This window comes from Caretta caretta, chromosome 13, assembly GCF_965140235.1.
Source record: "Caretta caretta isolate rCarCar2 chromosome 13, rCarCar1.hap1, whole genome shotgun sequence".
Classification (NCBI taxonomy): domain Eukaryota; kingdom Metazoa; phylum Chordata; order Testudines; family Cheloniidae; genus Caretta; species Caretta caretta.
This window is the reverse complement of record NC_134218.1, coordinates 39,873,515-39,891,221: the sequence shown is the minus strand read 5'-3', so window position 1 is coordinate 39,891,221 and position 17,707 is coordinate 39,873,515. Positions and strand designations below refer to the sequence as shown.

Genomic DNA, 17,707 nt, shown 5'->3' with positions numbered 1-17,707 from the left:
CAATCCTCCTCCATGTTGCATGAGACTCCCCCCTTGCAGGTCTCCATGGACAGTGGTGGGGTACTGGTAGGGTCCCGCCCTAGAATGGCATGCAGCTGATCATAGAAGCAGCATGTTTGGGGCTCTGACCTGGAGCATCAGTTTGCCTCCTTTGTCTTGTGGTAGGCTTGCCTGAGCTCCTTAACTGGAGCATCCCTGGTGTAGCCTCTCTCCACCATGCCTTGTGCAATTTCGGCATATATATGAGCATTTCTTCTTTTTGATCAGAGTTCGGCCTGCACAGATCCTTCTCTCCACACAGCGAGCAGATCCAGTGTCTCCCGTTCACTCCATGCTGGAGCTCGTTTGCGATTCTGGGACTGCATGGTCACCTGTGCTGCTGAACTCGCCACGCTGACCAAACAGGAAATGAAATTCAAAAGTTTCCAGGGCTTTTCCTGTGTACCTGGCTAGTGCATCGGAGTTGAGAGCGCTGTCCAGAGTGGTCACAATGGAGCACTCTGGGATAACTCCCAGAGGCTAATACCATCAAATTGTGTCTACACTACCCCAGATTCAACCCAGAAAGGTCGATTTTAGCATTACTCCCCTCATTGGGGAGGAGTTCAGCAGTCGATTTTAAGAGCCCTTTAGGTCAAAGGAATGGGTTTGGTTGTGTAGCCTCATTGCTTATAAAATAGACCTAAGGCGGCTAAATTCAACCTACCCTCATAGTGTAGACCAGGGCTCAATCAGTCATGAGTCCCTAGAGCTCTCAGCTCCGGTCTACACACAGCTTTTGTATCCATATGTGTTTGAGTTAGGAGAGTAATGTTTTCACCCATGAGGGTATAACAGTGCAATGTCTAGTTTGTATGAGGTAATACCAGTGTAAACTTGCCTTACTCCAGACTATCTTGTTCTCCGTCGCCTCTGGATCATGAACAAGCATTTTGTCTGATTTCTCCTTGGAGGTCCCAGTGTTTGAGAGAAAGAGCAGAGTGCCTGAGCCCAGAATATTGGTTGTCTCTGAGCCATTCATGCTTTTCTCAGAAATGTCCCGAACCCCATTGAACCGGGCATAGCTTGGAATGGCGTCACCAGATACTTTACAGGTCAGCATGAGAGACTGGCTGGGCTTCAGCACTGACATACCCCTACACTCGGAGCAAGTTTCACTCCCCACCCCACAGCAGGGCCCGGCAATGTCTCTCTCACACTGTCTCTCCCCCTCAGACGTGTCCCAGCTACAGGAAAAGCACCGGACACTAAGGCGATGTGTTTCCCCCGAGCGTGTGCTCTAGACTGTCCCTGGGTTACTGCTGTCATGGTCTTTATTCTGACAGAGCCCATAACCTGCATCTATCCTCCCTGCCCAGCTCTCTCTCCCCTTTCCCTGAAGCGCTTTCTCACACTCTGGTGCCTGGAACCAGCCTTTGGCTCCCCGCAGATGCGGCTCCTTCCCCATCAGATGCTCCCGGGAGAGTCTCATGTCTCTGGACATTTCCTCTCTCTTGTCTGTATTTTCCAGCTCTGCCCAGGGTGTTCAGCAGCAGGCACGGCTGGAAGGCTGGATTCAAACTCCCAGTATAGGGACCCGATCCACAGTCCCTTGCCTCCCTTTGAAGGGCTCCAATGAATGTGAATTGACTTTGGGTCACATGCTAAGACACGAAGGGGATGCGTGACTCTGCTGCCCACCAGACAGCTCCCTACCTAGAGGGGTCCCTCCCTTTATACCTGCTGGGTGAAACCCGCATGCAAATCCCTTCCCCTGGAGGTTCCTGTTTAAATACAAACCCCTGAGTCGGGGAGTCAAGGTTCCTTCCCCACTCTGAACTCTAGGGTACAGATGTGGGGACCTGCATGAAAACCCCCTAAGCTTATTTTTACCAGCTTAGGTTAAACTTCCCCAAGGTACAAACTATTCTACCTTTTGCCCTTGGACTCTATTACTGCCACCACCAAGCGTCTAACAGATATATAACCGGGAAGAGCCCGCTTGGAAATGTCTTTCCCCCCAAAATCCTCCCCAAACCCTACACCACCTTTCTTGGGGAAGGCTTGATAAAAATCCTCACCAATCTGCATAGGTGAACACAGACCCAAACCCTTGGATCTTAAGAACAATGAAAAAGCAATTAGGTTCTTAAAAGAAGAATTTTAATTGAAGAAAAAGTAAAAGAATCACCTCTGTAAAATCAGGATGGTAAATACCTTACAGGGTAATTGGATTCAAAACACAGAGAATCCCTCTAGGCAAAACCTTAAGTTACAAAAAGACACAAAAACAGGAATATCCATTCCATTCAGCATAACTTATTTTCTCAGCCATTTAAATAAACAGAATCTAACACATATCTAGCTAGATTACTTACTAAGTTCTAAGACTCCATTCCTGTTCTGTCCCCAGCAAAAGCATCACACAGACAGAGAGAACCTTTGTTTCTCCCCCCGCCCCTCCAGCTTTTCAAAGTATCTTGTCTCCTCATTGGTCATTTTGGTCAGGTGCCAGCGAGGTTATCCTAGCTTCTTAACCCTTTTACAGGTGAAAGGGTTTTTCCTCTGGCCAGGAGGGATTTTAAAGATGTTTACCCTTCCCTTTATATTTATGACACAGGGAGTGTCAGTTTCTCCCCAGACACAGAACTGCCCGGTCCTGCCCGCTGAGGCGTTTCCCTTCTTTTATGAAAACAAGAATGACATCTCTGTGGCTTTTCCTTTCCCTGTTATCGGCCCCTACCTGTGAGTGTGTATTAGAGAGCGGGGAAATTGAGGACAGTTCCACAGATTAATTGGCTGCCTAATCACTTCCATAACTTGTTTCCCTCTGTTTCAGGTGTCCTCTCTCAGGTGCAGCTGGTCGAGTCCAGCCCGGGCGTGGTGAAGCCTGGACAGACCCTCACACTGACCTGCGCTGTCTCGGGTGTCTCCATCACTGACAGCAGCTACGCGTGGAGCTGGGTCCGGCAGTCTCCCGGGAAAGGGCTGGAGTGGGTAGTACGTATATATCCGTACAACGGGAACAAGTCGTTTGCCGCGTCGCTCCAAAGCCGGACCACCATCTCGTCGGATACCTCCAAGAACTAGTTCTCCCTGCAGCTGGCCTCCCTCGCGGCTGCAGACACCACCATGTATTACTGTGCCAGAGACACACAGTGACACAGAGCAAAGCGGGGCTGGTACAAAAAGGGGAAGCGGATTGTCTAGACTCACTCGGGGCCCTTTCACACTCACGTGTCCATTAGAAGCGGGATGAGACACTGGTCACAAGGAGGTTTAGGAGGTGGAAAGGGGAGAGGGAAAATTCCTCGTCTCCTCACTCAGCTCCTTGTAAAACAGAGACACAGAGCTCATATCTCATGGCTTCCCCAGGGGGAATCAATCAGACAAGCAATCAGGTCTCATTCCCAGCAGCAATCCCATAACCCTTCTGGCACCAGCTACAGAAGACAGCGCTGCCTTTCTCCCTCAGGAGCCCAGGAATTCCCAGCGGGGTTCAAGTCAAGTTCGCGTAGCCCAATAACCTGTCTCTGAGCATGACTAGCGGGGACTGCTTCACATAAGGACCCCGCATCTAAGGATATGAGAATACCCACCCTCCAGATCACTTCTCACTCTGGCCTCTAACAGAGATTGGGTTAAACCAGATTTCAGAGGAACAGCCGTGTTAGTCTGTATTTGCAAAAAGAAAAGAAAAGGAGTACTTGTGGCACCTTAGAGACTAACCAATTTATTTGAGCATGAGCTTTCGTGAGCTACAGCTCACTTCATCAGAAGATGAAGTGAGCTGTAGCTCACGAAAGCTCATGCTCAAATAAATTGGTTAGTCTCTAAGGTGCCACAAGTACTCCTTTTCTTTTCTTTTTGGTTAAACCAGAGACACTCACACTGTGGCTCTCCAGCCGCAGGGGGCTTTTTAATGTGTTTCCCGCCGGCCTTTGCAGCACCTGGTATGGTTTAATTATGAACCCATCCAAGTTATTAACCAATCAGGATGTTTTTATTATGTTATTAACCAATTGAGTTATCGACTTGCACTAAGTTATTAACTTACTGTGGGAATTTTATAGATATAGATATACAGATAGACATCAAAATAATATATTATATATAAATACTTATATACTAAATATATAGAGAGAGTGTGTCTATATGTATACATATACACTAAATATTTTCCCTGTCATTCACACTACTGTGACTCTTTGGGTAATATTGATGGATAATTTGGCTCCTGAACCCCTGAGGCCTGGGTATCACTGGTTTGAACCCTAAAGGACAAGATTTAACATCGCTGCCAAATTCTCCCCCTCCTCCCTTGCCAGTGTGTGTCCCAGCCCCGCTCCTGACCTACCACAATCACAGGCCTCCTTTGGATACAGCCCAGAACTTTCCTGTCTCCCAACTTCTCTCCCTCCTGCTCCTGCCCTGAAAGCTGTTGGCTGGTGCTACATGGGAAAAAACAACTTTTCTCCCTCCCCCAGTTAGACGGGGTGGCCTCTTAGTGAGAGAACTCCCGACCGAGGGAGCTGGCCTGCACCCTCCCAGGACCCAGCCCCCTTTACCAAAATCCCTGCTCCATTTACTGAATCCTCTTGCTTCCCCTGTGCTGGCTTCTCCTGTGTTTAGTGTGAACATCTGCCTGTTCACAACCACTGGATTTATTTCCAAATTCTCTTTCCCACCCCCCCGGAAATGACGTGAACAACTCAACAGGCGCCCAAATCCAGTGGGTCATAGAATCACAGGATATCAGGGTTGGAAGGGACCTCAGGAGGGCATCTAGTCCAACCCCCTGCTCAAAGCAGGACCAATCCCCATTTTTTCCCCAGATCCCTAAATGGCCCAGTCAAGGATTGAACTCACAACCCTGGGTTTAGCAGGCCAATGCTCAAACCACCCAGCTATCCCTCCCCCCAGTTAGGTCTGGGGATCCTAATTCCCTTAACTCCCGTTCCAAACCCGCAACCACATGTGCAAATACCACATTGACCTGTCCCTGACGCCGGTGTACAACACACTGTAGATGGACTCCATGGAGCCAGGCTGGGATTTTATCAAGAAACCTGCGGCAGTTAGGAGCCAGAATCTCACTGGATTTTACTGGCAGTTGGATGCCCAGACCCCACCCTGTCTCTGCTCTTCTCTTCCCCTTGTCACTGGAGCATGTGAGCGACTCACGACCATTCCTGGATTTTACCCTCACACGTGAAGCAGGGAAGTCTCATTAGCCCCATTTTACATATAGGAGGAACAGAGGCCCTGACTCAGTAAGGCTGAGCCTATCCAATGCGCCCAGGGGATTTGGGCACCCACCGCCCACTGACATGAGCGGGCATTGTGCACACAGAGCCCCTCGGTTGATTCATACAACGACAACAGGGAGCGAGTGCATGATGTAGGGACTGACTCTGCAACTTCTGTCCTGTCTCCTAGGGCCCCAGGCGAATCACCAAAGATGAAAGTACAGCCGGGCTGAGCTGACCGTGTGGTCTCTCTGGGGCGCAAAGGAATCGGAGCATAAATTCCATTGCAATGACCTAGCGCCTCCCCCTCAGTCTATCACTCTGGGTTCTGAGGTCGTTTATTTGCCAAGGCCGGTGCCGCTGCGGTTTATTCAAATGCCATAGCAATGACCACATGCAAATGAAGTAAGAAAACTTCCTGATAAAGGAGAGAGACTGATCCTTACTGGAAATCTGCCGGGGCAGCCAGACAGTTCACAGTCGTTGCACCACACAAGGTGGTTGGGTAGAATTAAAATGGCATGTCTGGGGTTCCTTGTCCTTTTGGCAGCCTTCTCCGGTAAGTGGAGTAAACTTACAGGCAGTGAGCTCGGACAGCTGGGGTAGCATAGGAAGGATGGTTTATGGTTAAGATACAACTGGGATTCAATAAGTCTTTGAAGGAGTCATTTATGTGAAAAGTTACCTAGGGGGGTTGGGTGCCAGATTCTTATTGGTTTTCTGACGAACTTGGTGTCAAAACCCCTTGGGCAGCTTGGAAATTGTTAGGCTGGGTCTCTCTGTGCCTCAGTTTCTTGTCAGTAAAGTGATAATAACAAGTACTTCCCTACCTCCCCCGGGTGTTGTGTGGATAAAGTCCTGAATACCCCAGGAGCTCACATAATTCTAAGGGGGGCGGGGGAGGGGGCAATAGAAGGACCTGGATAAATCTGGGAAGAGGAGGGGCGGGAAGAGAGAAATTAATCATATTTTCCTTCCGTATCATTACACATTTACAGGTGTCAGCTCCCAGATCCAGCTGACCCAGTCTGGGGCAGAAATCAAGAAGCCTGGAGAGTCTGTGAGGGTGACATGTAAAACCTCCGGCTACACCTTCACCAGCTACAACATTAACTGGGTACGGCAGGCTCCCGGGAAAGGACTGGAGTGGATAGGATACATCAATCCCAGTAACGGTGGCACTGGCTATGCCCAGGCCTTCCAGGGGCGATTCACCATCACCAGGGACACCTCCATAAGCACGGCCTATCTACAGCTGGGCAGCCTGAGAACCGATGACACAGCCAGGTATTACTGTGCTAGGCACACAGTGACACAAACCACATCTACAGTAATTCAAAAACCCCCAGTGACAGAATCCAGGTCTCCTGCTAACACTGCAGCCCTCAGCCACCCTGGGAATGGTTACCCATAGAATCATAGAATATCAGGGTTGGAAGGGCCCTCAGGAGGTCATTTAGTCCAACCCCCTGCTCAAAGCAGGACCACTCCCCAATTTTTTCCCCAGATCTCTAAATGGCCCCCTCAAGGATTGAACTCACAACCCTGGGTTTAGCAGGCCAATGCTCAAACCCCACTGAGCATCCCTCCCCCATGTGAACAGACCCTGGATAATTATTTGCCAAGTGACTTAGGGTCAGTGAAAGCTAATGGGATTTAGAACCTTAAGTGCCTAAATCAATTTTCAGGTTATGACTCTGTTCCTGGGACACAGTCAACTTTAACTGGAGGAGAAGGGGAACAGAACAATCAAAGCTCTTGGAGAAGCTGGGTGTGCCAGGAAGCAAGCTGTAGGAAACATTTGTCTGCCACAGATTGGACCCGTTACCAGGGCGTTGTCCCCCTGCCTTTGCCCACAGCTCTCGGGAGGGAAAGGAGCTCCGGCTATTAGAACTTGTTAGCGAACCTCGCTGGGAGTGAGAGGAGACTAAGGACCCACCAAACACAGGCTCCATTAACTCCGTCAGTGGGAGGAGAGCAAGCCCTGGGAAAAGGGGGCTACCCAGGGAGTGCGAAGGAGGGAGGGCAGATTGGGAGAGGAGGGGGTGCTGAAAAGAACCCCAGGTCACTGTGTGCTGTCAGAGTGAAGAGAGGCACCCTGAGACAGATCACACTGACTTTGGGCTCACAGGCTGAGGCTTCCCTTCTTACAGAAAGAACAGGAGTACTTGTGGCACCTTAGAGACTAACCAATTTATTTGAGCATAAGCTTTCGTGGGCTACAGCTCACTTCATCGGATGCATTCAGTGGAAAATACAGTGAGGAGATTTATATACACACAGAACATGAAAAACTGGGTGTCTTTTCATGTTCTGTGTGTATATAAGTCTCTTCACTGCATTTTCCACTGAATGCATCGGATATGAAGTGAGCTGTAGCCCACGAAAGCTCATGCTCAAATAAATTGGTTAGTCTCTAAGGTGCCACGAGTCCTCCTGTTCTTTTTGCGAATAGAGACAAACACGGCTGCTCCTCTGAAACCTTCTTACAGAGAAAACGGACACCTCAGAGGGACAAAGACTTGAATCTCACTGAGCCCTGAAAACATATGGGGCAGGTGGGACTCAGAGTGACTGAAGGGAAATCCTAGCGAAATAAACACCCGGGAGGTTTTAATAGATCTGCTCCATCTCTGTCTTTATTTTCCCCACCACTTCTGTGGTGGGCAGGTGAGTAGCTGGTGACTGTCCCTAAATCCCTTAGGTATTCAGGGGACTATTGGCATAAATGTTTTCCACATGAGTAGAGGATACACAATCTAACCCAGTAAAAGGACATCGGAGGCAAGGAGACAGGAGCCTTCCCTGAAATTTCACACTTCTCAGAGCAGAGAATGGCCAGAATTATAAATGGAGATTAAGGGAATTAGGCACCAAAATCCATATAAAACAGAATGCAACTCGGTGTGGGATTTTCAGAAATATCCAACTGCCTCAACAGTACTAGTCCTGTTGGTTTTCCTCTGCACCTTTGGAAATCACAGCCAGCATGTCTATCTGTCTGCTAATGACTCTTTGGGGCTGAGATTTGAAACCCAAACTACATTTCAATCAGTGGGACCCAGATATACAAATCCACTCAGCAGCTCTCAAAAAATCCCAGTCTGTTTAAATATCTATTAAATAGCCGTGTTGACACGCTGTGGGGGTCTGTCTCACACACCCTAACGGAGTTCAGGGCCCCATTATGCCTGGTTCAGCACTTACCCATATGGACAGACTGTCCTAGCTCTGAGGAGTTTACAGTCTAACTAGACAAGCCAAACTCTAGCAGAAGCTCAGAGAGGTGAAGTGACCATCCAAGGTCAACCAGCAGGTCCACTGGAAAAGCAGGAGGAGAACCCAGGTCTGTTCTTTAGATCCTTTGGTTACAGCTTATAGCTGAGGCCTGCTTGGCACACAGATATTGTACAGGTATGAGATTTGGGGTAGGGATTTTGTAGTACGTGTGTGTGTAATTGAAATAGTTGTGTCAATATGCTCCCTAGAGTGGACACAGTTATATCTACAGAAATGTGCCTTGTACTGATATATTGCATTCTCCTTCCCACACAAGAATAGATATATTAGCATGAGGAACTTTAGACAGATTCGTAGCCTCTGATTTCAAAGCCAGAAGGGAAGATCCTGATAATCTACTTTGCCCTCTTGTGTAACATTGATACGCCTGTATCCATAATAGGGGTGGAGCTGGGTGTGTGTGTGGGGAGGGTGTTGTACCCCCTGAATTATACCATTATAATTTCAATGGTACACCTTTTGTAAGTGGACAAATGCTAAGATTGTCAAAGCTGTGTAGGGGATTTAGGCACCAAGGGCGTAGACATGCAAAGGCACAAATGACACTTAGGCACTAACTCAATTATAAATCAATGTGCCCAAGTATTTGTATCTTTGAAAAATCCACATCAAGTCCCCATTGATTTGAGTGGGAACTGGATATCCAAATCCCTTGGACAGCACAGGAAAGTTCAGCCTCTACATCTGTTTTGTGTTTCCCTTTAAATCCTAATTCTTTTCCTTAAATCCCATTTTGAATATTTTACCTAGATAAACTGCAGCTCACAATAGAATCGGGGTCTTCTCCTGAGGTGCTACTGCAGCAGATATAATTAAAAATAAATTTGCAGGTGTTCTGAAAACCAGACAAATGACAGATGCCAGACCCAAGCACAGTTAATGCAGTCTGATTCCCATTCAGCTCCTTGGAGCTTTTAGGGTGTCATGGATGTTGAATATGAAAATAAAGTAATTAAACCTCTCCTTTAAAGATGGCAATGGGAGAAAATCACCAGCAAAAAGAATCACCTTGCTTTGCCAGGCAGAGGGTATTGGCAGAAACAAACATGAAATGTTTGCTAAATTTTCTGTTCTTGCTGGCAGCCTTCCCAGGTAAGTGAATTTCAGAGAGATCTGGGATGTGTAGGAGAAAGGAGAGCCAACAAGAAGGGTACTCAGTCTCATGCATTATTGTCCCTTATCTGCAGGAATCCGTCCCAAATCCAACTGGTCCAGCCTGGTGCTGAGATTAAAAAACCTGAGAGTCAGTGAAGCTGTCCTGTAAACCATCTGGGTACAGCTTCACTAGCCCCTTGGTGTCTTGGATTCACCAGGATATGAGGAAAAGGCTAGTGTGGATAGGATGGTGTGACGTTATCTGACTAAACTATGATTATATAGATCAGAGGTGGCCTGAGGGCCACATCTGGGTGGGGAAATTGTATGCAGGGCCATCACTCTAGGTTTGGGGCAGGGGTTTGGGGTGAAGGAGGGGTGTGGGGTGTGGCAGGAGGCTCAGGGCAGGGGGTTAGGGGTCTGGGAAGGGGTGCAGAATGCAGCAGGGGGCTCAGGGCAGGGGGTTGGGGTGCAGGGTGCAGAAGGGGTGTGGGCTCTAGCCCGGCACCACTTACCTCGAGTGGCTCCGGGTTGGCTGCAGCACACAGCAGGGCTAAGGCAGGCTCCCTGCCTGCCCTGGCCCTGCACTGCTCACGGAAGTGGTCAGAATGTCCGGCAGTGGCTCCTGCGGGTAGGGTGGGGCAGGCGGCTCCATTAAGTGCTGCCCTCGCCTGCGGGTACCACCCTCAAGCTCCCATTGGCTGCTGTTCCCCATTCCCAGCCAATGGAAGCTGCGGGGGGCAGTGCCTGCAGGAGAGGGCAGCATGCGAAGCCCTCTGCACCACCACCGCTTCCCCATGGGCCACAGGGATATGGTGCCGGCCGCCTCCGGGAGCAGCACAGGGCCAGGGCAGGCAGGGAGCCTGTCTTAGCTCTGCTGTACCGCGGGGCTGGCAATCCTGCCCTCCCCTGACATAGATCATTATATATTTGCAACAAATCTTGTACAAAATCTGGCATGGAAAAAATATCTATAAAAAGTTTATGATTTGCTGGTTATGAATATTGCTCTCTCTATGCATGTGTCATTTTTGTATTTGAAGTTATAAGTATTGGCTCTATTCCTGGATTTCAAATGTTGTCTCCTGTGGTAATGCCCACAGGGTAGCCAGCCAGCACATCTTGGAGGGACTGTTCAAGTTAAGTGGCTCATCAAGAAACACTTGGCTGACAATGGACCATGGGAGATGCCCATCAACATTGAGTGGACTGTCATGTAAAGGTGCTGAGTGGAATGTAGGTGATGGCTTCCGGCAATGACTGAGGGAAACTGGGCACGAACATGTGACTTGCCCACATGACTCCAAACTCCATCTTGTAATTTTCCACAGTAAAAACAGTGGGATGCCCTCTGTCACGGCGTCCCTGGGCGATGCTCTGGAACTGCTCCCTACGAAGCCAGTCAGGACTCTGGGGGAGCCTCCTCTCTGTGAGCAGACTGTCTCCAGGGCAAGAAGCTTCGACCTTCCTGGGTCTGACCACGGAGCATTCAGCATCTCTGTCCACACCGTGTGCTTCCCACAGTGAGTCGGCCCAGGTGGGGTCCTGGGGAAGCCAGAGGGTCCTGCCCCCCAACTCCGCAGTCAGACGTGACTCTCAGCCAGCCAGTAAAACAGAAGGTTTATTAGATGACAGGAACATGGTCTAAAACAGAGCTTGTAGGTACAGATAACAGGACCCCTCAGTCAGGTCCATCTTGGGGGGCAGGGAGGCCAGAGCCCCATCTGGGCCTCCCTCCATTTCCCCAGCCAGCTCCAAAACTGAAACTCTCCAGCCCCTCCTCTGGCCTTTGTCTCTTTCCTGGGCCAGGAGGCCACCTGATCTCTTTGTTCTCCAGCACCTTCACTTGGCACCTTTGCAGAGGAGGGGCCCAGGCCATCAGTTGCCAGGAGTCAGGGTGTCGGCCATTCTCTGTGCAGGCAGCATCACACTGGCCTTCTAGGATTCTGCAACAATCACACACCCTTATCTCACCACCTAGATACTTAAGAAATGCCGAGGGGAAACTGAGGCACCCACACAGCATTCAGAGAAAACATTAAGAACATTCCCACTTTGTCACACCCTCCACATGCCAAAAGCTATAAAAGGTCCTGGAAACACCTCCATGTTGTCTTCAATCCTGCTTCTTACCTCTGGAGGAACTTTGCTACAAACAGAAGCTCTGAGCAAAGGACTGAATGACCCATCCGAGCTGTGGGAGTGCTCCAGAGACTTGACTTAAGCCAGAAGTTTATTTCATCACTGCTACAAGCCTGAACCAAGAATTTTGCCATTACTGGATGTCATTGATTCCTTTAACCAATTTTAACTCTCACCTTTCTTTCTTTCTCTTTATGAATAAACCCTTTAGACTTTAGATACTAAGGGATTGGCACCAGTGTGATTTTTGGGTAAGATCTAAGTTATATAATGACCTGTGTGTGTGGCTGGTCCTTTGGGATCAGAAGAAATTATTATTTGGTGAGATGGATTGTAAAGAACCACTCATCTCTGAATCCAGTGTTTTTGGTGCTGATATAAGAACTGGAATGCCTGAGGAAACTGCCTTTATGTTTTCTTGTTAGCCAGTGTGGTGAAATAAAAGTTTACTTTTGTTGCTGGTCTGGTATATCCTATGGGGGATTCGCCACCAGTCTTGGGGTGTATCTGCCCTATTTCTCAGCAGTTCATCCTGCATTTGGCATCCTCAGTTGTGACCCACTGAGGCACGATTACAGATGGATTAACCCGAGTTCTGGTGGAATTGGCTATGCCTCCAAATTAAAAGGGTGATTCACCCTCTCCAGAGAGAACTCCATCAGCACAGTCTATGCAGAGATCAGTGGGCTGAAAAGTGAAGACATCACCATGTATTACTGTGAGAAGCACAGTGAAAGAAAATATGTCAGAGTCATGAAAAAACTATCTGCAGAGGAAACCACAATCTCCTGACCACAGGAGAGCCCCTGGGGCAGCAGGAAACAGGACTCTGAATTCTATTTATATGGCTCATTGCACAGACTAACCAGAAACACATCTGCACACCCCAATAGTGAAACAGAAGCACTATGGTGTCCTACAAAATGTGATAGTGATTTTGGGCATCTCCCGTTTTTAGTTGCTCAAGCTGAGACACCTTAAAAGGGATGGATTTATAGAAAATAAGGCTGCAATTTCAAAATCTGCCTAGATTTGGATGACTAAACACTTTACTTAGGATGTTAATATCATTGCCCCGTTTGGCTTCCCTTTCTTTGTGAAGCATTTTATACTGTCTAGAAGAAAAAAAAAATTATATGTGACTGGAGCTCCTACACAATACCTTAATACAAATAATTAGTGATCAGTGATAATATTCTTGTCCCTGACAGTGACTTGCCATGTGATCTTGGGCAACTCATTGCAGTGCCTCAGTTTTCCCACCTATGAAATGCAGACACTTACTTTCCTTTACAAAGTGTTTTGAGAAGAACAGATGAAGTCAATGGGAGTCTTTCCACTTACTTCAATTCCCTGTGGATCAGGTTCTACGGGAGTTAGTATTATGCCTGGTGATTTCAAACTGGCTAGGGAGTTAGCTGATAAAATACCATGAGAGTTCAACACAAGTTAGGCACCTAACTCCCTTTGGCTCTTTTGAGCATCCCAGTATAATTAACTAGAGTTGTATCCATACCAGTAATTATCCCTGATATGCAGGGGAGTTCTTTCCTAGTCATAGTTTGCGCTGTAGAAAAAGATTCTTATTCAGGACCTATTATAGCTTTTTTTTTTTTTTTTTTTTTTTTGTGGAAAATGCACATCAGAGTTTGGCAGGTTTTGTTTAAAACCAAGCTACTGGTTTAAGTTCATTGACATTTTGCAGTTTGGAATTATTTTGATGAGCTCTTTAGTTGTTTGAAGAAGAAAGGGAGACTGATTGTGGAAATGGATTTTTGGTTGAAATTATAATTTGAAAATTCATCCTTAGGCCCCAATCATTCAAAGACTTTGGCACATACTGAAGTTTACTCACATAATGGTTCCCATTGAAGTCAATAGGGTTCCTCATGCACACAAAGTTAACACATGCTTTAGTCCTTGCAGGCCAGACAGGAAGAATGCTCCTAATATTAACACGTTAGCCCAGGATTTAGGAGGTCTGCCACAGGCTTCCTATGTGACTGCAAGGAAGTTTAGTGGGGCCAGATGTTTAAAAGTATTAAGGTGCCTAAAGATGCAGAGAGACACATAGTCTAGTTTTCAAAAGTGATTTCTATTACAGTTAGATGTTTGCCCTTTTGAAAATCCCACTAGGCACCTATCTGCTTCCTTGGGCCCCCAAATATCTTTTGAAAGCAGGCTTTTACTCTCTCAATGCCTCATGTGTAAAACTGGGATGAAACTTCTTATCTCACCAGTTCGTTGTTAGGATAAATACACTACAGATTGTGAGGTGATCACGTCCCACAGCAGTGCAGCCATATAAGTAGCTAAGAGATAAATCTGGAGCATACCTCATTACTCGGATCTTTGAGTCTATCATGCAAGTTTTCAGCCTTACTCCTTCTGGCTCATGGGTTCTGTACTTTTTGAGGGTGGTGCGATCTCCATATGCAAATAAAGAGGAAATTTCTTTCCTTTTTAAAAGATTGCGGTTCGTCCTCAGATAATGCTCTTTGCAGCAAAAGGAGCCACGGTGTTCTGCTACGGCAGGGGGTGTTGAGAAGAATAACCATGAAAAGTCTGTTCAGTTTTCTTCTCGTGTTGGCAGCTCTCCCAGGTAGGTGAATTTCACTGGGACAAGGAAGGGGAAAAACAGAACTAGCCAGAAGAATTCTCAACCTGCTTCTTCTTTCTCCACAGGGGTAAAGGCTCAGATCCAACTAATCCAGTCTGGTGCAGAGATTAAGAAACCAGGGGAGTCTGTGAAGGTGTCCTGTAAAGGCTCTGGTTATACATTCACTAGCTATGCAATCACCTGGGTTCAACAGATTCCCGGCAAAGGGCTGGTTTACATAGGATGGACTAACACAGATACAGGAGTGCCTACTTATGCGGAGAGTTTTAAGGGAAAAGTCACCATGACTCTGGAGAAATCCATCAGCACAGCCTTTCTGCAAGTGAGCAGCCTCCAAGCTGAAGACACGGCTGTTTATTACTGTGCCAGAGGCACGGTGAGAGAAACCTCATTCAGAGCCATTCAAAAAGGAGAACTGGATTTACTCCTGGTGTGTGGCAACATCTGCTTATTACACTAACAAGCAGCATCATTATTTCACTGCTACATTCTGCACACTTGTGTCCCTGGTATCCACCTGTTGTGGGATACTCCAAGTCTCCCAGGGAATTTAGACATCCCATTCCTGTAGATTTCTGATGGGTACTGAGCAGACATAGCCCTAAGCTGCTCTGAAAATCTCATCCTCACATTGTCCTCTCTTTGGGGCATTAGCCACCATTTCCTTAGGGATGTGTGTGACACCTAGCACCATGAAGGCCCGATCTCTGCCTGTGGCCTCGAAATGCTATAATAGTAATACTAATATAAGTAACAAATGTGTCCCTGCACTGACATGCCAGAGTTATTACAGAGAGATGCACCCCATGGTCTAGATTCTCAGCTGGCTTAAATAAGCATAACTCCATTGGCTTTGATGAACTATACTGGTTTATGCCTGCTGGGAATCTGGCCCCATTGACTCCAATGGAGAGATGTTGATTTACACCAGCTGGGATTCTGGACCCATTGATTCCAATGGAGCTATGAACAATTTATTCCGTTTGGGGTTTTGGCCCACTGACTTCAATAGAGCTACACCAATTGGCATGAGCTGGAAATCTGGCTCCATGGTAAATAATCTTGAAAAGTGCAACTAAAGATTAGCCCAGTAAAACTGAATGAACTGGGTTTGTGTCAGAAACGTACCTGATCATTACAAGTTCGTAGTGGGAGATTCAGAATGCAAGAGGTGATGGCTTTTTCTTCCTAAATAAAGAAAATAAGCAAAAATAAACCTTCAATAAAACAAAACAAGCATGAGGTTGAACAAACAAGTTAAACAAAAAAAAAGCAGAAACAATAGATACACAATTGCAGAGAAAACAATATGCAGCTGCATATCCCACATTATCAGTTCATTCAGAAGTAATACGAGGAGAGTTTTATCAAACATCCTCACCTTCGATCTACGTTCTCATAGCTTCCCCACCACCAACGTAACTTAATAATGTCATTTCAGCTTGCCAGAAGCTCTAACGCAGAGCAAGGATTTAAGCCCAGATTTTTCAAAATGCTTGTGTAGTCCCGTGGTCCTAAGTGACAAAGGAGCACAGTCCCTACTGAAAAACCAATGCCGCTCAGCCATGGGCTCGCACCCAAATCACGAACTGATTTTAAACCTTTCACTTTTCAGTGCCAGTCTCCGCATGGATTCTCTTTATTCTCTTTTGCTCTGCCTTAGGTTGGTAAGGGTGTGAATGACACCGATGTGGTTCTCTTGCTGCCAGTCTGTGTGTAGGCCAGCCTGAACCTAGTGCTTTATAACCACAAGTCCTTCCAGTCCCGCCTTATGCACCTCGAGCAAATCATGCAAATTCGGGGCGGAAGCCTTCTGTTTAAAGCCACTTTCTAAACTAAAGCCCTTTCTGCAGCTTCTGGGTCTCTTGCTCTTCATTCATCCCCTTTATCATGCTGTCCTTATGGAGATTTCTTCTTGCTAACAGCTCTCTCAGGTGTCTTCCTGTTCCCTTAAATTACATGCATTTACCTATCATTTCAGTTTATACACTGGGGATGTTACTTATTTTTGTATTTACAGGTGTCCAGTGCATTGTGGAGCTGGTGGTGGAGTCAAAAAACCAGAAGAGTCACTAAAACTCTCCTGCAAAGCTTCTGGATTCACTTTCAGTAGCGACTCGATGAACTGGGTGCGTCAGGCTGCCGGGAAAGGGCTGTAGTGAGTAGCCCGAATTAGGCACGATACAAGGAGCAATCTACTACACAGACTCGGTCAGGGGGCGATTCGCCATCTGCAGGGACAATCCCAACAACCTGCTGTATCTGCAACTGACCAGCTTGAAGACTGAAGACACTGCCCAGTATTACTGTGCCAGAGACACACAGTAAGAAGAAATCCACTCACAGCCATGCAAAAACACCTGGGGGCAGCACAAAGAAAGGTTGTCACTAGCAAAAGGGAAGAAGGAGGATCCTGGGAACTACAGGCCAGTCAGCCTCACTTCAGTCCCTGGAAAAATCATGGAGCAGGTCCTCAAAGAATCAATCTTGAAGCACTTGCATGAGAGAAAAGTGATCAGGAACAGCCAGCATGGATTCACCAAGGGAAGGTCATGCCTGACTAATCTAATCGCCTTCTATGATGAGATTACTGGTTCTGTGGATGAAGGGAAAGCAGTGGATGTATTGTTTCTTGACTTTAGCAAAGCTTTTGACACGGTCTCCCACAGTATTCTTGTCAGCAAGTTAAGGAAGTATGGGCTGGATGAATGCACTACAAGGTGGGTAGAAAGCTGGCTAGATTGTCGGGCTCAACGGGTAGTTATCAATGGCTCCATGTCTAGTTGGCAGCCGGTATCAAGTGGAGTACCCCAAGGGTCGGTCCTGGGGCCGGTTTTGTTCAATATCTTCATAAATGATCTGGAGGATGGTGTGGATTGCACTCTCAGCAAATTTGCGGATGATACTAAACTGGGAGGAGTGGTAGATACGCTGGAGGGGAGGGATAGGATACAGAAGGACCTAGACAAATTGGAGGATTGGGCCAAAAGAAATCTGATGAGGTTCAATAAGGATAAGTGCAGGGTCCTGCACTTAGGACGGAAGAACCCAATGCACAGCTACAGTCTAGGGACCGAATGGCTAGGCAGCAGTTCTGCGGAAAAGGACCTAGGGGTGACAGTGGACGAGAAGCTGGATATGAGTCAGCAGTGTGCCCTTGTTGCCAAGAAGGCCAATGGCATTTTGGGATGTATAAGTAGGGGCATAGCGAGCAGATCGAGGGACGTGATCGTTCCCCTCTATTCGACATTGGTGAGGCCTCATCTGGAGTACTGTGTCCAGTTCTGGGCCCCACACTTCAAGAAGGATGTGGATAAATTGG

The 17,707-nt window shown here is 47.3% G+C and overlaps 1 gene segment (V, D, J or C); it reads left to right on the top strand.

Annotated features, from left to right (window-relative positions):
• The first annotated feature begins 2,678 nt into the window (after window positions 1–2,678).
• Window positions 2,679–3,069, top strand: LOC125629517 (immunoglobulin heavy variable 4-61-like). The segment is given in 2 exon segments: window positions 2,679–2,724; window positions 2,819–3,069. Coding segments are annotated over 2 exon segments (297 nt in total).
• The last annotated feature ends 14,638 nt before the right edge of the window (window positions 3,070–17,707 follow it).